Here is a 20,767-nt window from a genome sequence, read left to right as displayed (position 1 = left end):
GTGTTTACTGTAATTAGGGTAACATGGACAGTGTCTGTGTAGTTAGATGCTCGGGAAATAACCTTTGCAGTGTGTGTGGTGTTTGGGGTGGGTAGGGGGAGTATTATATCAGAATGGTACTATCCTTGTGCAGAATGTCTCTTGAGGATGTTGCACCAAAGTCATGTGCACTGATTTGGTAGCATGCCTCACAGTGAATTCAGCTGCTAGCAGACGTGATTCATGTTTTTAGCCAATGCTGTGGCTGCTCCAGGCTTGATATAATTGTAACAGAGGCGGTAGATTTATTCTTCCATGGCTCCCAAGTTCGGAGACTGAGTGGGTTTGGAATGTGGGGGGCTCGAACGTTTGGCAGACATTGTCATCTGCCTGATGTGTGGAAGGGGGAGCTGGAAGCGCTGGGAGCACCAGCTCTGCTGTAGCCCTCCTGGCAGGCTGCCAAGGACCTGGGAGCTTGGGCAGTCCATGTAGTGGGCTGCCCTGGAGTTGCGGACCCCTCTTCCCCAACAGCCCACTATGGAGGAACTGGGGAGTTCATTGAAATTCGAGTGTTTCTATGCAGTGTTTCAAGATTGGCAAATTCCTATGGGGAAAATGAATTGTGGCAATTTTTCTGTCTAGCTCTGCCTGCCTCCAAAGGTCCCTCGCACTCAGTGAATGTAAGCAAAGGCTATCAGTGGAAGTGATGCATTTAGTTGCTGGGTGAACATGCCAGTTGCTTCATTAGCCATGAAGTGATTAACCAGGCCTGCGCCCTAGACAAAGTATTGTATCTGCTGTGCCAATGCTTGTTAATGTTGGGATGAAAGGGTGGCTTCAGAATAGTGGGTGTTAATCTCCAGGTGGGTAGGCAAAGCAGTTTGGGTCCCTGGGATCCCAGGTTCCCCATCTCAACAGCGTGTGGTTTGGTTGAGAGCAGCTTCCTAATAAAAATTAAAATTGGGAGAGGAAGGCAGCATGGAGCAATTCCATGAGCAGAGCCTGAAGGAATCTTGCCACTGATGAAGGAACTGACAGCAGCAGCCCCTCAGGACTTGCTTCTTCTTTTCCTTCTCAATCACGTCAGGAAGGGACAGAAGCAGTCATGTTTCCGCACAACAAGCCTCTGAGCACTCACCCCAAAGTTTGGGTGTCAGAATCCAGAACACAGCCAAATTCCATGGCTTTTGTACAAAGGATTAAACTAAATCTCTAGGGCTGATCACCCCAAATTCTGTGTGCGCATTGGGGTCTGACATCCAGATCCAAATTTTTGCAGCTCAGACCCTTCCACTAAGTCTTTTACCCCCATTGTTCTCTAGTCAGAAAAGATTCCCTTGCACTGCAGCTGCTCTATCTGCTTCCTTCTCTGCAGCCACAGGGTGTCTTTGTGTCCTTCCACCTTTCTGCTGATAAAGCTCAGGGAAAGTGGATCCACACAGGCCTTTTTGCCTGAACTTTATCAGACATGGCAGCTTTTCCCCCTCTCCCTCACCATGTGCCCCTACTCCTAGTTCCTCTCTTTGTCTCAGTGCACTGGCTTACCTTGTCATTGCTCTGGCACCCTGTTGACCTGCTTCAGGCTTCTGCAGACACCATGTTAAAAGCTGTAAAGGCCAAGAAACTCTACTGGTTGCTCTGGGTGCGTCCTTATTGAAATGATCTTTGGATGGTTCTATAGTTTCCCTCCTGTCACTCGTGCTGGCAGACCCTCTGCAGGCTGGGTTCCAGGCTGTACTAGTTTAATCTATGTGATAACTGGAGATGGGTCCCTGTACTTTTCAGGATTTGAAAACAGAATCCGATTTCTGCATCTAGTTCTGATCTCGCAGCGAGCAGGATGTTGTTCTACCTTTTGCTACATACACTTGCACTTCTTACGGCTTTTGTGCTCAGAGGTCCCCAGTGTACCTTTTTGTGTGTGCTTGATGCTCATGTTTATGTCTATCTTAGGTACTTACAGGGCTCTCGTCACCATAGTATCTGAGATCCTCACAATCTTTCATTTATTTATGCTCACAGTACCCTTATGAGCTAGATAAGTATCATTATCCTCATCTTAGAGATGGGGAACTGAGGCACAGAAAGACTAAGTGACTTGCCGAAGGCATCACAGCCAGCCAGTGGCATGGCATGGCAGGGAATTGAATTGAAGTCTCCTGGGTTCCAGGCTAGTGCACTGGACCATCCCTCGTCCTGTCTAATCCACACCATCATTCTCTGTGTGACTGGAGAAGCTTCACATCTGATTCTCCTCTGTTTAACTGTGGGCACATGTTCTGTGTCATCTGCCCAGCATGGTGACTTTATTTTCAACCTGATCTAGATAGCAGTCCTTTTAGCTTGATGGAATTCTCTGGGATTATTGGCTCAAAAAGGAACACCTCAGTGGTGCGCCCCCCACCCCCCATTGCACCCATGCAGCTTCTGAGCAAGTGCTTGCTGATCCACCGGCCAGTATCCATGTATCCACCAAGGCATTGTCTCTGGGTGTGTGTGCCATATATTCCTGACAAACGGGAAACTGTGGAATCTAAAGTGTATTCTAAAGTGACCTCACTCTGTGAGAGGAGAATGATCATTGCAATTAAAAGCCATTTTGCAGCATGAAAACTGCAGTAGCAATATTGTCTCTTAAACCCAATTACATAACCTGTAGATCTTTTCTTTCTCCTCCCTGATCAACCCTCTTCTCTCAAATGCAGATCAGGGAAAGCTGCTGCCCCAGCTGAATATACACACCATGTGTCACAGGGACAGAGAGAGAGAGTGGCTGAGACTGAAGAGGGTGGGGAAGTGAGAGACAAAGGTTAAAAATCTGAGGCAATCAGGGAGTGCTGCTGTTCAAATCTAGTTCCAAGAGGGACCATACAAGTTCAAAGGAGGCACTTTGTGCCTTTCTCCTTCCAGCAACTACTGTAAACAAGTCATAAACAAAATCCAAATCTGGAAATCCCTCTAGCAGACCGTCATGGAGGATTCTGCAGAGGCAACTCAAGAAGTCAGGTACCACATGCTCCAAAGGTAAGAACTGCTCCAGCTTTACTGTTGTGGTCGGACATTACAATTACATCTTCACAGCACTGAGAGGGTTAGAGACTTTCCTCTGGAAAATCAACACCGGATCTTTAATATTTTTCAGTGGTGATTTGATCATCCTTGGAATTTTGAATTGGTAGGAGGCGTTTGGGGATGCAGTTTTTGCGACCGAGGCTTTATTGTGTCGTAGCAAGAAAGTAAATATGTTCAAAGAGTGACAGGGACAGATCTTTGAATTGCTGCAGAACTTTCAGTTCAGCTTCCAAAACTGCAACAGCAAACTTTCTAGATAGGGGCTCTCAAGAGACAACCAAATGCTGCAGCTGTGTTCAAAGTGACTTGTTGCCATTCCTTGCCAAGTAACTTAGACTGTAACTGTCTACAGCTGGGCTGGCTGCTGGTTTTGCACAGGATAATTCCTGCTTTGTTTGGTGTTCTTTCACATTAGGCAATACTCCCCCTCTACCAACCACCCTCCCAAAAAAGTAAAAGCTTCTTTCTTCTGCCCCGAGTTGATACATACTCTCAATTATTCGTACTTAGATTCCATGTATCAGTATGCTGCCTATTACTAAATAAACTCTGAGCTATACCTGCAGGCAGTTTGTTTTATTCTGAATATCTAAGCCCTGGTCTTGCAAACATTTGTGTGGGGGGAATCTGTGCTCTTGAGTACTCATTTGAAGTTAGTGGGACTAACACTCACATGCATAAGCGTTTGCAGGAGTGGACCCCAAACTTGTACTTTGTCCCTTAGTTCTCCTGTTTGTTGATTTGTCGTTTTCCAGTAACCATGTAATCAAGAGTGACCTCTTCAGTCCTAGGTTGCTGTGCAATGCATATACTAGGACGTCGCACAAGTTCTGCTTCTCCGTTGCTGTACTCTAATTTATGAACTGTTTGTGAGATGTCTGTGGCTTACTACAGTTCCAGTCTCACCTACATCTTTTCTCCCTTTCGATGCTGCTTGCCCTGGTTCTTCTTAGGCCTGGTCTGCTCCTGAAACGTCGGTTGACCTAGCAACATCGCTCAGGGCTGTGAAAAATTTCTTGCCCTGTGTGATGTAGTTCAATCAACCTTACTCTCGGTCGATGGAAGGATTATTCCATTTACCTAGTTGCCAACTCCTGGAGAGGTGGATTTACTGCAATTTGGTGCCTAATTCTCTTAGGTTTAGGACTGGACTTTTCAGAGGGGCTTGTCTCCTATTTGCCTCTTCCTATTCTTGGCTTCATGCCTCCTTTCATGTCTCCCTCCCATTGCTTGGAACAACTTCCCACTTCTCAGAATTAGTATAAAAAAACAACTTGGCTTGTGAAACCTTCTTTTGTGGATCTCTTCACCAGCGAGGCCTCTGTCTCCCCTTGCAATGGAAATTTCCCCCATGTGTCAGAAAATGGCTCACGCTGCAAATTAAACCTTTGTTTGTTGAAATTAGCATTTGTGGTTATAATTTGTGGCTTGTTAAGTAGGGTTCATGCTGGACAGGCTGCCATAGGCTGGATTGGTCCTCTGTACTGCTCAGGCACCCCAAACTTGCTAGGTGTGTTTATCATTATTTATTTCCTTACCGGCCTTGATTCTGGCAAGTTCCATTATTAAAGGGTCATCTTGTCTGCCCCCTTCCCTCTCTCCTCCCCAGTGGAGTTGCTCAATGCCACCAACTCTTCAGTAACCAGCCTAGGTCTGGGGTTCCCAAGCTGTGTACCATGGCCAAAGGGAAGGCCACAGAGCACGTGGGGGTGTGTGTGTGTGTGAGCGCGCACAGCTGGCTGGCTGGCCGGCCAGCCATCCTCCTGGTTTCCAGCTACTAAAGGCCAAAAGTACATGAGGTGGTGGAAAGGATCACACAATAGTGAACGGGAAGGGAGGTGCCCACCAGGCAATGTGGGCGACACTGTGAAAAAACTTTAACAACCTCTAAAATCTAATTAAAAGCCTAATAACATATACCCTCCTTGTAAAGAACTGCACTATGTGTGGAGTATGCATGGCTGAGTAAACAGGCTTGTGGTGTTAGGCTCCTATCTAACGGGCCAGGGTAAGGATTGATGCTGGACACAAGTTGCCACCACGTTTATTCCCGCTGGAGGAGAGATTAACTCGAATGGGAGTTGGCAGGTCTACGCAGTCATTTGCTTTGGTTGTGCTTAAGGCTGGCTTTTTCTGGCTTTCAGCTCATGTAAGATGATTTTGAACAATGTGCATTCTTAGTAATGTGCAAATAGATGCATTTGATTTTGGAGACTGGCGTCCAGCTTCCCCAGTAAGTGCCGAGCGATGCTGAATTTAAGAAGGAGGTTAGCTAGGTCATGTGAATTAGACGCAGGCTATTCTTATATAGAAATTGGCCAGGTTATGTGCATACCTACAGTCCCCTTTTTGTCCTCTATTATGGGTGCATATGCCTGAGCATACATTTTCAGCTCTGGAGACAGCCAAATTTGAGTTGCTGCCTTTTAGGCTATGTCTCACGTGGGAGAGAGCTTTCCTGTGGCCTTAATTACTCCATCCCCAATGAGCGCTGGCAGCTCTGTCCACACCAGTGCTTAGGTCGGTGTAACTTACGTCGCTCTGGGGTGGGTGTGACTAATTCATGCCCCTGAGCGACATAAACTTATGTCGTCTTAAGCTGTAGTGTAGCCATAGCCTTAAAAAGTGGCAAACAACTAGCTCACATAGAGAGTTTTACAGATGATGGGCCGTGTCACTGTAAACTTTGGTCATGCTCTGTTTTACACCTGGTTTAAAACTGCTTCAGGTAACAGGTTTAACATGGGTGTGAATGGGGCTTTAGGGCAGAACAAAGAAATGGAACCTGTAATTACTGAGGCTATTCAACTATTATTGGTGTGCTGGGATTTACGTGAGTCATTTCCAGTGCATCAGATTGAGGACAGAGATTTTGGGGGGCATTTGTAGAAGGGGAACATCTGAAGAAAGGAAACTGAGGGTAAGTCTACACTGCAAAAAAGACACGTGGCAGTGAAACTCAGTCCAGCTCAACTGACTTGGGCTTGCTATGTGGGGCTCAAAATAGCAATGTAAGCGGTTGGGCTTGGGCTGGAGCCCTGGCTCTGAAACCCTGCAGGGCGGGAGGGTTTTGGAGCCTGTGCTCTAGCCTGAGGCTCTACGCTGCTATTTTTAAAAAGACCTAAATGTCCTTACTGTGCCAATAATGCTGCAGTGATACAGATACATGCAAGAATAATCCTTCGCTCTTGTTTTAAGTCTTCTACCTGAGAATCTCAGAGTGCTTGATAAATGTTAGTGAATTAAACCTTGCATCACCCTTGGGAAGCGTGGACAGATTTTATCCCAATTTTACGTTGGGGAAACTGAGGCACGGAGAGGGACTGATTTTTCTCATAGTCATGCACTGGGTCTGCGGCAGAGCTGGGTATAGTCTTCATTTAACCACAAGATTGTCCTTCATTGTTTGCATGAATTATGCAGACGAACGAATGAATAGAATTCAGACTTTATTGACTCAAAGTAGTATGAGCCACTGTCATCTTTTGGAATAATGGTGGCTGTAGCAAGGAGGGATAATACTGAAGAGCTATGTGTTGCTGTAGAACTGAACTGGTTGATTGGGACTTATTGACGAACTGGCCAGCTACAGAGTTACAACTAGAAACTTTTTGCAGTGACTTACGGAAAGGTTTTCTTTAGAGATGTGGGGTTTTGTTTTGTTTTGTAGATTACATTTGGAAGACGGAACCTGTCTCTCCTTGTCATTACTCTGGTTCCCTAGATATATTAGCAACATCATGTTGGGATAACGTTAACTCTGCCTTTCCGTGTAGGGACATAACTAGCAATTTATATATGTACTGGCCATTCAGTTCTTCCCCTCTCCCCTCCACTGGCCTCAGTGACCCACACCTATAATCTGACCATTACATGCATCTTGTAAGTAATTCTCGTAGAGTTCATTGTGAGTGCTCAGGCTTGGAGACTGAACAGTTCTGCCAATCACCATAAATAATTTTGCCCAAAGGAAACTTTAAAAATTTTCCCACTGGGGCATCTGTGAAATATACCGACTTGTACCCCCAAGTCAGCGGAGTCACCCTTTTTTCTTTCCCATAGGCCCAGTATGTCCGGCTTGCACCTTGTAAAGCAAGGCCGGGACAGGAAGAAAGTTGATCTACAGAGAGATTTCACTGTGGCCTCCCCTGCAGAATTTGTTACTCGTTTTGGGGGGAATAAAGTTATCGAGAAGGTAAGTGATTAGCTCTTTTGAGTTGTGGTTTTTTTATTATTTTACTTGCATGCCCACCTCTATCAAGCTATTTTATCTGTGTAACACAGGACTCGCAGGCTAGTAAATGCCAAATATTGAGACTTCTGGAACTGAAAGCTGCATTTCTGCCTGTAACAATGATTCTTTCGCTTTTATTGCCATGTTGGATAAATATCCTGTCACTTCAGCCTCCTGTGACAATAAGCATGAGGCTTGATGAAATTGATGTAGAATATGACTCTCGGATGTTAGAGGTGTCTTTTGAATGATCCAGGGCATCTCGGCTGTCAGTGTGGGATTATATTTTTATAGTTCTTTCTTCACTCTAGTTTTAACGGTCTAATGAGAGAGGCTCCTTCCCCATCCCATTCCCTGGAGTTGACAAGAACTCATTGCAAGTGTTGTAGCAGCTGGTGCTGCAGGCTGCTTATTGGTCCTGCTCCAGCATCCCATCCTGTTCTTCAAGCAAAGTGAATTTGCATTATATTAAAATCTTAATGGTCAAGCAAGAGCTGGTTTCTGAGTTGATTGCTGCGGAAAGGAATGCTTTTGTTGAACTGAGAGAGGTCTGTGTTGAGGAAAGGGCTTGACCAACAGGTCAGATGAAATGCACTCAGGAGAAACAAGTATTTGAATAGCCTCTCTCCCTTGCTGCCTAGTCCTTCTTGCCCCTTGGTTACCTCTCCAACCTGTTTCTAATCTGTCTAGGTCCTTATTGCCAATAATGGGATTGCGGCAGTGAAATGTATGAGATCCATCCGACGCTGGTCCTATGAGATGTTTCGAAATGAGCGTGCAATCAGGTTTGTCGTCATGGTGACTCCTGAAGATCTGAAAGCAAATGCAGGTGAGTTGTAATGACCTGTTAGGGGAAATAGCCCCTCCTCCACTCAAAACTTTATGCGTGGGCAATATGCATAATGGTGTGCGTGAGCACAGAGTGCATATTTTTGCTCACCCATCAAATGACAAGTTAACTCGGGAGGAGATTAAACGCTTTTATCTGAAACTATAAAGTATGTAAAGCCCCAGTCAGATGATCTTTTGAGTTAGCTCTTGAGTCATGGATTTAAAGCCATTTTAGATTTGATGGGAATATTTCCCCTCTCAGACCCTGGTTTCTGTTTGCTTTTTCACTTCTAGATTTGACACATGTGTATAGACACTTAAACAAGTACTTGTTTTCGGTCTTAAACCAGGAGGCCTTTTGAGATCGCTTGCATTTGCCTTCAATACAAAGAGCGAAACTGAGTGCATTGTAGACTCACAAAGTTACACCTGAAGTGTTAATTTTCTCACTGCCTTAAAAATGCAACAAGCTGTGAATAAGAAGTGTCTCTGAGGGCCTCCTTTTGGAGGGAGAATGGTCTGGCTGTTGGAACAGGGGATTAGGGCACTGTAATCTAGAGATCAAAGCTTGGGAGCTAGGGTTCTTGGATGCAATCCCTGGCTCTGCCAATGACTTGCTGAGTGACCTCAGCCAAAACACTTCGCCTCGGTACTCCCCTTATCCTGTCGTTAAATTGGGGGGGGGGGGGAAATAGTGAACTACTTCACAGGGATGCTTGGAGGCTTAAATGACTGATACATTGATTAACATCATCTGTGAAATGCATGGAAGATAAAATCTCTCTATAAAATGTGTGTGTTTGTGTATTTGTGCTTTTTATTATTACAACAAATCCTGAGTACTTCTTGAGTCAATGGAAGTAAAAACTGCAAACTGTTTAGGGTTTAAGGCTGAATGTTGCCGGTTGAATGTGTCCTAAATGTGACTCCCTCTGTGTCCACAGAGTACATTAAAATGGCAGATCACTATGTCCCGGTGCCAGGAGGAGCAAACAACAATAACTATGCAAATGTGGAACTCATTCTTGATATTGCTAAACGGATTCCAGTGCAGGTGAGAAGGGGCAAAGATAGAATTTAGAATTAAAAGCAAAATCAAGCAGTCTTTCCTGTCCATGAATAATGAGCCACATCTGAGAAAAGTAAGGTCAGAAAAATGGTCTGGGGAAAAATAGCAGGTTGTTTGGAGCAATGAAGGTGCTGAGCAGTGAAATGGGGCTGATTTTCCCGATGTAAATACTTGCAGCAGGTATTGTGGTATAACTAGCACAACTGTGCCCTTAAATACTCTTCAAAAGTTTATCATGTCATTCTCTGGGGACTTGTCTTTGAGATGCAGTGCTCTGTCTGAATTATGCCAGGTATAATTAATAACCAGGTATACTGTCTGGTGTGTGAATGATGTGGGACTGAAACTTTTTCAGTGAGGAGAGGAAAGGCTCAGAGCATCCACTTGATTGATTGATTGTTTGCTGACTCCCTTTTGCAACTGTAAGGAATGAATTGCCTTGTATTCCTCTCCAGGCAGTGTGGGCTGGCTGGGGGCATGCCTCCGAGAACCCCAAACTACCAGAACTCCTCCACAAAAATGGAATTGCCTTCATGGGTAAGGACCTTTCTTTTTGACGTGCAGCTTCTCACAGCCCAGTGCCGTCTACTCAGTTATAAACGTGGTCTTGGAAAGATGGAAAATCCAGGACCTAAATGGAAGAGCAACAATCTAAAGCTTACACATGCAAGACTGACAAGAGTGCACCTTGGGAAATGGAACACACTGCCTAATGATGTAGTCTAGACCTATTCATTGAAGGTTACAAGAAAAGGCTGGATTACACTCTGTTGGATTAGAGAAGATTTTGGTCAGTACAAGGACTAAGATTGGGAGACAAAAGTGCTATACAACCTCATCACTTCATTTGTTTCCATGCAGATCCATAGAACTTGCCATCTACAAAGGACCTTTTGTGGCTTCTATCAGCCTGTAGCTGGTTTTTATTAGGGAAAGGCCTGAGTTGACTAAGTTGGAACTGGAATTTGCCAAAGTCTAGGGGTGTTTGGTTTCAGTTCACACTCACCTCTAATGCCTGTTCTTCACATTTATAGTTTTCTCTTTATTTGAAACAACTGCTGAGAGAAAATATTTCATGTGTCTTGAACTGAACTTCTTAAAAACTGTCGGGTTTTGCAACACATCATCCACAGAATGGAGTGGTGTTAGGTTCAGGTTGAGACAGGAGGTTAGAAAACATTGCTGTTAAAGTAGGAAAAAAAGGAAAAAAAACCTCTGTTAATTTAAAGATTGAGTTTGTAATAAGGGTTTGTTGAAGAAGTGGAGTTGAGACCAGAGTGTAGGTGGGTTTTGCATTTTAGCCAACATGGTAGATAACATAGTGCCTGACTGTTTAGGATATGCACTATATTGCACCATTAGTCACATAATGTAATGGACTATATGATATTTATTTTAGGATTTGAAAATTGGGTAAAACTTTGATCCGAGTGCCCCGACTACAAGTCCTGATCTGAACATGTTCATCCCAGCCCTCTACTTTAGGGATGTTTATACCCAATTCTGAACTCTGTGTCTGGTCTTTTTTCTCTAATAATCTGACACAAAACCACAGAGAACACCTTTGAACTTCAGGGAAGTCTGGATGTGAAGTTTGACAATAAGCCCACCTCTAACTTAAAACTCTTATCAGTCAGATGGTGCACTCCCATGCAAGCAAAACTCCTAGTAAAGTCAGTACAAGTTCTGCTTGTGTAAAGTGTGCAGAATTGAGCTTTAAATGGGAAACGGAATTGCCATTCCAGAAAAGAGTTTTGAGGTATGCAAGTTACGCTAATGGCAATCGACGGATCAAGTACACTCCTCCTGACCCTGCTGGAGGAGAGTATGTGTGAGGGTAGTGGTTCTTGAAAGTTGTTCTCCTTCAATAGCATGTTTGTATGTGCTCACACATCTGCTGCTGTGAAGTTACCATCAGGTTGCATTACTGTAGTGTTTAACTTTTCCTTCTCAGAGAACCTGCAGTACAGTACATTTGAATGTTTTTTGTTTTTTTTTTTAAATCCTTGACTGATGTAAATTAACATAGCTCCATTGGCTTCAACAGAGCAATGCTGATTTACACCACTCCATGATCTGGCTCATAGTATCCATTCCAAGAGACAGTCATGAGCAGAGTATTTTCTTACCCATCTAGCATAACATAATCTAGACTATGCACTGTTGGATCTTCCTTGGTGCCTGATTTCTGTGAGTAATCTCCCTCATGGATCTTATTTGTTTTTTGCAGGGCCCCCAAGCCAGGCTATGTGGGCTTTAGGAGATAAAATTGCATCCTCGATAGTGGCCCAAACTGCAGGCATCCCAACTCTCCCATGGAGCGGCAGTGGTAAGACATTGATCCTTGTTTGTACCATAAAGATTACTGTTATATTGCCCTTCCCTCAGGCACCCCGAAAGTTCAGGAAACCTCGGTGCATTGAAAAATCTCCTTTTGAAGATGGCCCATGTGCTATGTGTGATTTGACGGCATAACCATTCCTGTGCGACCCAAGGTGTACACCGTGACTGCAGAATATACCTTAGACGTTTGGTCAATGATCCATGTTTTAAAAAGCTGAACTTTTGTTCATTTTAATTGTAACTCTGTCAGTCCCTCATGTTCCTGCTACCTGTACTTAGCATACATGGCCTACTCATGGGGCACGTAACCAGGATGAAGGTGCAGGTGCCTTTTCGATTTCAAAGAGCTCATAAAGGCTGAGCTGTTTCTCCCTCCAGTTTAGGTTTGAGATGCTGGTGCTGATACTGCTTCCGTTATACCTGTTCTGTGGAGAAAGGACTTTGCTTTCTAGGGCTGTCAGTTTGGCAGCTGGTTCCCCACATCCCAAAGCTCCCCCCGTCCTTTATCTCCTATTTTTTGTTTCTGTTGCTACGCCTAGAACCAAAATGCCCTATCGAGACTTATAGGGGAATGACAAGGTGATGCAAGCGAAAGGTGCAGTGTTCCATTACCCCGTGGATGTTGTTTGTATTTTAGGCCTCCGAGTGGACTGGCAGGAGAATGACTTTCAGAAGCGCATCTTAAGTGTGCCCCAGGAGCTGTATGAAAAAGGCTACGTGAAAGATGTGGATGATGGGTTACTGGTAGGTGGATACTACTTGGGTGTCTTTGATTCGGCCCACTTTAGAAAGAACTACGTAAGCCAGTGATGGGTACACACCTCAAGAGTCTGGGGGTTTGATTCCCTATAGGAATTCAAAGCTTAGCCAAACTTCTCAGTTCAGCAAAACTGGGGCTTGAAAGTCCTCTGAATAGGATTCTCTTTCATGTGAGATATCTGGTATTCTACCTCCTGGGTAGGACCAGAAGCAAAAGTGCACAGATGCATGAAATTTAGGATCAAGAAAGGGCAGATGGGTACAAAACTGTACTGCAGCAAGGGCTCCATTTCATTTCTAGAACTAGAAGAGGTCTGGATGCCGCAGTCTCTCTTCTTCTGTGATTGTGGTAGAAAACAGTTTAATCTCCTAAGGACTAGAGTGCTTTAGTTTAACTGAAGTTATTGGGGTTATCATAAGTGCCTGTGATATTCAGGAGGGCCTATTAGATCAAGGATTGGCAACCTTTGGCACGTGGCCCTCCAGGGAAAGCTTCTGGCGGGCCAGGCCGGTTTGTTTACCTGTAGTGTCTGTAGGTTCCGCCGATCGCAGCTCCCACTGGCCACGGTTCACTGTCCCAGGCCAATGGGGGCCGCGGGAAGTGACGTGGGCTAAAGGATGTGCTGGCCGCTCTTCCCACAGTCCCCATTGGCCTGGGACGGTGAACCGTGGCCAGTGGGAGCTGTGATCGGCCGAACCTGCAGACGCTGCAGGTAAACAAATCAGCTCGGCCTGCCAGAGGCTGCTGATCCCTGGATTAGATGATCCAGTGATCCCTTCTGACCCTAAACTTTGAAACTGTGAAAGAATGAAATCCCTAATTTGTTTTATAGGCTACTAAACAGCTTTTGTACTTAATCCTTTTCTCTTTCCGTCTTCAGGCAGCTGAAGAAGTTGGCTACCCAGTCATGATCAAGGCCTCTGAAGGAGGAGGAGGAAAAGGAATCAGGAAAGTTAACAATGCAGATGACTTCCCCAACCTTTTTAGACAGGTAACTCTCTTCCCATTCATTTGTGCTGTCTTGTTTCTAGTGTGGAGGTCACTGTAGACGTTCTGCACAGTTCGGCAAGAGCTTATTGGGGAATGTTAAGGGAAGAAAGCACTCTATTATCCATCAACACTTTTCTTGCTGCTCTGAACTGTTGGGGTCTTGCCAAACTTTGCTTTATAGCCATGATTATGTCACTAGAATGCCCAAATATCTGTAAAGACTATACTAACTCCAGTACAACACCAGTTAACCAAATACCCTGGTTGGTGCTGAGTCTGATTGCTGTGGTTTCTGGTAATAGAGTGAATTCAAAATGTAATTAACAGATGCTGGGGAACGTGTCTTGTTTCAGATAATGGGGAATTGTGGATAAGTGAGGTTTAGATAAGGGAGGTTGTACTGAAATTATACACCACTGGAGAACAGGGTATTTCCAGCAATGAATGGCCCATGGCAAATCCTAGCATTTTCTTCCCCCAGAAAATGCCCTAGGCTTCTACTGAAGTTTATGTGAACTTTTTTTTTTTGGTTTGGTCGCACTCTGTGCTCTGGGGTCAGTATGTGCTGCATTAGCCCATTGTGGATTGGTGTCTCAGTTCAAATGCTTCCCTGCGGTGTTCCCTTGCAGTTTCCATGCTGTAACAGATGGCAGCGGTGTTCTTTCATCGATCACCATTCCACTGGCAGGACAGCACTACTATCAGGATCTAAAAGACCCATGGGGCATTGCTGGAGCTGAATTTTACCAGCATTTCCCTGCTGTGTTAGGCAGCACTGAGATAGTTAAATGGTCTGTTTAAAATTGCTCTGTCTGGCTCTTCGTTACAGAATGCTCCTATGCCTCCAATAAGATTTGCTTAGACTGTTGATACTGCACCTCTAATATTATCTCCTGGGGCTAGAGTCCAATCCTTGAGGGGGCCATTTAGGGATCTGGGGCAAAAATTGGGGATTGGCCCTGCTTTGAGCAGGGGGTTTGACTGGATGACCTCCTGAGGTCCCTTCCACCCCTGATAGTCTATGATTCTAAGTTACTTACTTCATCTGTGCTTCCGTTTCTCCGTCTGTAGGGTTCAGTTCATGAATGTTTGTAAAGTGTTTTGAGTTTCTCAGATGGAAATAGAAATGCAGAGCATTCAAATTTCTAACTTTGGGTCATACAAGTGAGACTCTGTGCTAGTACTCTACAGTATTAACAGAAAGACAGCTGAAGAAGGAGCCTGACTTTGTGTCAGAATAGGAGGAAGAGTTGGTTTGCATTACGTTGTTCCTGTTGTAGGTTCAAGCTGAAGTGCCAGGCTCGCCCATCTTTGTGATGAGACTAGCCAAGCAGTCTCGCCACCTGGAGGTGCAGATCCTGGCGGATCAGTCCGGCAATGCCATCTCCCTCTTTGGCCGTGACTGCTCAGTGCAGCGCAGGCACCAGAAGATCATCGAAGAGGCGCCTGCAACTATTGCTACCTCAGTGGTGTTTGAGCATATGGAACAGGTGCGTGTGGGTCTGTGAATTCCACTTTCCCTGCCTTTCGCGAAGAAAAGCGATACTCTGCCTGCAGAAGGAGCCAGTTCTCTGACATTCCAAAAAAACAGGAATGGGGAGAGTCTCTTCAAATAGCAACACCGGGTCCAGTGTTGCAGTCTTTGTATGTACAGATTAGCACTCATGTTTCCAGAACTGTTCGTGTGTGCTGTCAGAGAACTGCGGAGTTCCATCCCAGAAGCGGCTGCTTTCAATAGTGGGAGAAATGATCCCTGAGTATGCAGCATATGAATGTCTGAAAAACTTGTTTGTCAAAATTCTTTGAATGTTTGGCTCTGTGGTTACATGGTTGTGGGTTTGTTATATATGGGGTGTGTATACAATACTTCCCCACCCCAGCCCGTGGTCCGCCAAGAATAATCCATGTTTCAGAAAGAGGCCCATGTGACTTAAAACATTTTTGTGACATATGATGTTTAGTTCTCCTAAGTGGTCAGTGATGTTTTGAATGTGTATTGACACATTCACAGAGAGGAATGGGGGTTGACAGATTCCAACGTTATAAATTCTACAGGGATAGCAAAAATCCCATCCAGAAGCGTTACTGAGTAAGCCCAGAAATTGAGCCGCCTGCCAGAATTCGCTCAGAGAAATGCACTTATCATACTTGTCACAGGATTGTGGCCGTTCTAGAATTCCAGTAAGAAAGTGAGTTGTGGATGGGGTAGGTGGAATGAAAGTGATGGTTGACAATGATATATGTGGGCTATTTTCTCTGTCTCATCTCCTAGTGTGCCGTGAAGCTCGCCAAGATGGTGGGGTATGTGAGTGCTGGTACAGTGGAATACCTCTACAGCCAGGATGGCAGCTTCTACTTCCTGGAGCTGAATCCCCGGCTGCAGGTGGAGCACCCCTGCACAGAGATGGTGGCTGACGTCAACCTGCCAGCAGCACAGTTACAGGTGAGTCACAACACAGGCCTCGTACCTGTGGAGGCATTGAAAGGTGTTCAAAGCGTGGGGTGTTGGAGAGGTCTGAGCACAAATAGCCGGTTCCACTGGAATCTGAGTTGGGGGGCTCCTGTCTGGGTCACTCCCAGTGTTCAGTTTCACGGTGTTGTTACAGATGAGTCATGTACAAGTTAATTGATCAAGTCATAGATATGACAGGGAAAGCATGAGACTTGGCATATTAACAAGAGAACTATTAAATGCAATACTAATAAGAAAATTTGTCTTTAATAATTTTAACCCAATAGTGCCCCCTCAAATTGCTGTTTATGTCCAATTAAGAAATATTTAAATTGCTGGCAATGTTATCCAGTAACACCATCGTTGATATTCAATATCCCCCAAAGTGGAACTGTTACATTCCTCATCCAAGTACTCAACAAGCTTCTATACAATAAACAAACTGGTTCACGTGCGCAGCATGTGAGAGCACAAAGCTTCTCGGTACCTATTCCCTGGCTTCCCAGAAATAGGAGCCATTGCAAGGCCTTTCTCCAGACTGCCCAGTGAATCTGGTAATTCCTGACATCCTTACTGTGGTTTTTTAAAGGCATTAAGATGTATTCCTGCAGCTCCTGGTAAAAATTCCTGACTTACAAGGGAGGCTTTTTTGTTTCACATGCCTGAATGCCCAGAGATGCGCAGGTATGGAAGATCACCTAGAAAAACAGTTGTTCATCATTGGCTTTTAAAGTCAAGCATCCTTTTGCCCAAAAGGAGCAGCTCAGGATGCTGAAACTTACGCCGATCCGGCCAGACTCTGTCTTAATACATTTGTAGTAATTGTTCCATATGCAGCTGTGCTTAAATTTAGTGACACAGTTAGCGCCGTGATGGTAACATGCCAGAATCCATAGTGGTATATACATTTTAATAAATGCTCCTTGCTGTTTTTCTTTCCTATCTCTTCCCTGGTAGATAAACAGTAATTATTTGTTTGAATTCACTGGCAGGAAGACACCACAGTTAATCAACTTGTCCTCAAGCTGCAGTTACTGGAAGAGAGCAGCCACAAGCCCTGTGTTTTGCGATTCTGCCAGCCAGATTTAGCCCTTTGGCTTCAGTTGGAGCATGTTGGATTTACACAAAGAGCATGTTCTCTCTCTTGACTGTATTGCAGATTCCAATGAAATATGTATTGTTTCAGGTAGACAGGGTAGCCTTATGTATAGGCCAATGACCAGGTCACAGAACAGGGAGTCGGGTCATCTGAATTCCATTCCCAGCTGTTTCATTGACTCACCTTGTCAGCTTGGGCAAAGGACTTCTTTTCTGAATCTGTTTCCCCTTCTGTAAAACAAAGATGACATTCATCCAACTTTGTGAAGCACTTTGAGGCGGACAGGTAAAGAGGTGCAAAACATTATTATTGAGTGCATCCTGAGGTAAAGAATTGTGACATTATGCCTGAAAAGAAAGCCCTAGAATCACAGTAATATATATAACCAGTGTCCAGCCACCACCGACGATGGGTGGAATGAACCTGTGAAGGTTCAGGGAAGTGGTACTTATGTGAGAAGTAAAACTTAGCTTACTGTATTTTATATTCTCCTATAGATTGCCATGGGGATTCCCCTCCACAGGATCAAAGATATCCGAGTAATGTATGGTGTGTCTCCTTGGGGCGATGTACCCATTGACTTTGAGAACTCAGCCCATGTCCCCTGTCCACGGGGTCATGTGATCGCTGCTCGTATCACCAGTGAAAATCCAGATGAGGTAAAAGCTCCACTTAGTGTTTGTTGTTTCTGTAGTATTGGGGTCATTCTAAAGAGCTATGGGTCTGCACACACAGTCGTCAGCAAGGATCAAACCCAGAACTTTCTGCACCAAATTCAAGTGAGCTGAGAAATCCTTTTTTTGGCTGAGGTTAGTAGTAGAGAGAGTACTGTATAGTATGATAAAACTTTCCCCATCTCTCAATCAGAATAATACTCTTGTCAAAAGTGCGTCAGGACCTTGAACTCCGTCGCTCCTGAACTGTTTGCTCTCTCACACAAAGTATGTCTGTGCACAGTAGCTGGTTAACAGTTAAGATGTTAATGACCACAAAGACCTTGGATAGGACCTTGGTTTCCTGTCATTTCTCAAGGATGGCATCTCTTGCATCACAGCACTCCTTAGACCCATTCTGGTGCATTGGTATTGAATCTTTTACATCACTTCCTACAGCACTTGGGTTTATCTTGGAGGTCTCCCATCCAATATGCATGCAGCCTGACCCTAACTAGCATGTGATATCCCAGTGCTGGGACGCGCTGCTAATCTCTGCAGCCTAAGCAACTCCCAGTTGTGTGTGTGTGTGTGTTTTTTTGCAAATGCATACTACTCGTGGAACATTTACTTTTCCTTTGGGGTGCATAACCATGTAATATATTTCCTTGTAGGGTTTTAAACCCAGCTCTGGAACAGTCCAAGAACTGAATTTTCGCAGCAATAAGAACGTCTGGGGCTATTTCAGTGTCGCTGCCGCAGGGGGGCTTCACGAATTTGCTGACTCTCAGTTTGGTCACTGCTTTTCTTGGGGAGAGAACCGTGAGGAGGCCATCTCGTAAGTAGCCAGGAAAGTGGTTAGAATATGGAACTAGCTCACTGTGAAAACCCTCCTCGGTGCTCTATAGAGGTCCTGGTCCTACAAGTGCCTCATGTGGAACCCCCATAAACTCCATGTGTGACTTCGATTTTGTATGCAAACCTAGCCTCTTGGAAGGGATCTGTAATCCCTTGTGACAACTGTAATTTAGTTGCCAATGAACAAGGAGTTAATCTAACTCAGCTTCCTCTATAAGAGTGGCTGCTTAGGAGCTGGTGGGGAGAGAATGCCTTGGGGAAGGGAAGGGCCGCACACTCAGGGTCATAGGATTAGGTTTGAATCCCAAGCATGGGAGCTTTTCTGTTTACACCTTGTTGTTTGTCACCTTTTCAATTTCCTATTAGAAACGATGTTCTGTTAAGGAGAAGCTCTTGCTGCCTACAGATGGTTTATCCTCTGAGCTTAAGACCCCCAAAGTTGATGAGTACCACTTACAGAGTTGGTGCGAAAATCGAACCTCCTACTTAAGTTTTGCAAGACATATTTAATATAAATATATATGAAAAAGTTTACCAAATTTTTAATATTTTATAAAAATTCATAGCGGGGGCATTTTCCTGACTTTTAGCTGAATGAAAGTATAGAAAACATGTACCATACAGGCTGGCTTTCTCTAAAGGGTTAAACGGAACATTACTAAACATCTGCCCAGTAGTATCCTATACATGTTGAATAGATTTAATTTCTAGTAGAGCTGTCATATTATGAGCTTTTCTTGCAGAAATGTTTTTCTGTGGGTTATGGTAAGCATGAAAGGGAGTAGAACTCACCCTTCCATTCAGTTTGTTGGGTCTCATAACGTAAAGATCCTTTGAGACCTGGAAGTTTGTCTCTCACACAACCAACCAGACTGAAAGGTAAAAATGTATAGAGCATAATGTCACTTTCGTTATTCAGCATTGACTATTGCCAATAATAATCAGTGGGATAATGCCAGGTTTGTGTTGGACAATGGTAAATTTGATACTAATGTGGATGAAGTACCTTTTAAATCAGGTACGGTTGAGAGGTGTGGATGCGAAGAATACAGTTTTAGCAAATGTCCCGTAGGAAGAGTGGATTTTGAAGTAAAATCTGTAGCGGAAACCTTATGCAGACTCAATGCTACGCTCCAGTCTGGCTTTTGGTCTTTTCACTCCACTGAAACCACATTTACCAAGATCTCCAGCAATGACGATCAAGCCAGGACGAAGGATGAGTAGAAAAGAATAGCGACAAAATCAGAAAGGCACGTGGTATATCCCAAGTGTATGCTGGAGGAAACTGATGTCTCATTCCCAGGCACGGTGCATGGATAGCATCTTGCTCCCATGAGTGCACGCACTTCATCTGCTATTGGCATGACTAACTTGTTTTTCCAGGTGACTCACTGGGGATGTTAATTTGCGGTAACTGTCTAGACTTACCAGGTCACAACAAACTGTTAGTGAGACGTGGTTTGTGAATTCCTTTTCCTTTCAGAAACATGGTGGTGGCTTTGAAGGAACTGTCCATCCGAGGAGATTTCCGAACCACTGTTGAGTACTTGATTAAACTGCTGGAGACAGAGAGCTTCCAGCAGAACAGCATTGACACTGGCTGGTTGGACAGGCTCATCGCTGAGAAAGTGCAGGTATACCCACTTGCTTCAGGGGATTATAAACTTTGGGGAGTGGGGGTTGATTTTTTGGGGAGGAAAAGACATTTCATTACCTCGAAAGCTTGGCCCTTACTAGTCAGAGAGTACAGAGATTTAACGATGACGTTCTACTCGGTCCTTAGTAAGGACTCTGGAAAAACATTTATTGGGCTTCGTTCTCATTGACACTGTGCCTTTTTACCCCATTTTGGCAGTATAAAGAGTCCTTAAGCACCTGTAAAGGAGCATTAGTATAACTGAGAATTAGGCTTGTTGTCTTCACCGGGAATTTTAAACAAATGACAAGAGTGAAAACTTGTGCAGTACCTGAGGATTTGCCCCAGTGAGAATAAAACTCAAATCGTTTCCTTTAACTAGCATAGAGGTGACCTGCTTACTGGTATGCTTTCATGTATGGCTACCATAAGTATTACAAACATTTTAACTTTAAGGGATTTTCTGCCTTTGACAGCAAATGCAACTGAGCATAATGACATGGTTGACCCTCTCAAGTAGGGAGAGGCCAGGATGGAGGGCTGAGAAAGCAGAAGGAATTGAGCATGTGGAAAGACTGAGGTTTTCCTTCATCCCAAACCCTTTTCCCTCTAGGCAGAGAGGCCTGACACCATGCTAGGGGTAGTGTGCGGGGCTCTGCATGTGGCTGACGTGAACTTCCGGAACAGCGTCTCCAACTTCCTGCACTCTCTGGAAAGGTAAAATTACTCTTTGCGACTAGCAGTAGTCACAGATCGTTGACGTCGTATAAAGCTCAAGTCATACATAGCCC

The 20,767-nt window shown here is 44.5% G+C and overlaps 1 protein-coding gene across 4 annotated transcripts in view; it reads left to right on the top strand.

Moving 5' to 3' along the window:
• The window catches only part of ACACA (acetyl-CoA carboxylase alpha), a 209,200-nt gene that overhangs the window by 45,078 nt on the left and 143,355 nt on the right, over window positions 1-20,767 (top strand). For all 4 annotated transcript variants that reach the window (XM_048824490.2, XM_048824488.2, XM_048824493.2 and 1 more), the window contains 13 exons: window positions 7,114-7,246; window positions 7,976-8,114; window positions 9,061-9,170; window positions 9,641-9,722; window positions 11,416-11,514; window positions 12,166-12,272; window positions 13,169-13,279; window positions 14,559-14,768; window positions 15,551-15,721; window positions 17,327-17,488; window positions 18,157-18,320; window positions 19,824-19,974; window positions 20,590-20,693. In XM_048824490.2, the coding sequence (XP_048680447.1) occupies window positions 7,114-7,246; window positions 7,976-8,114; window positions 9,061-9,170; window positions 9,641-9,722; window positions 11,416-11,514; window positions 12,166-12,272; window positions 13,169-13,279; window positions 14,559-14,768; window positions 15,551-15,721; window positions 17,327-17,488; window positions 18,157-18,320; window positions 19,824-19,974; window positions 20,590-20,693 (1,743 nt within the window). The remainder of the gene's footprint in view (window positions 1-7,113; window positions 7,247-7,975; window positions 8,115-9,060; window positions 9,171-9,640; window positions 9,723-11,415; window positions 11,515-12,165; window positions 12,273-13,168; window positions 13,280-14,558; window positions 14,769-15,550; window positions 15,722-17,326; window positions 17,489-18,156; window positions 18,321-19,823; window positions 19,975-20,589; window positions 20,694-20,767) is intronic.

This window comes from Caretta caretta, chromosome 17 (genome assembly GCF_965140235.1).
Source record: "Caretta caretta isolate rCarCar2 chromosome 17, rCarCar1.hap1, whole genome shotgun sequence".
NCBI classification, from domain to species: Eukaryota; Metazoa; Chordata; order Testudines; family Cheloniidae; genus Caretta; species Caretta caretta.
Note: the sequence above shows the minus strand (reverse complement) of the source record. Positions and strands in the feature narration are given on the sequence as shown.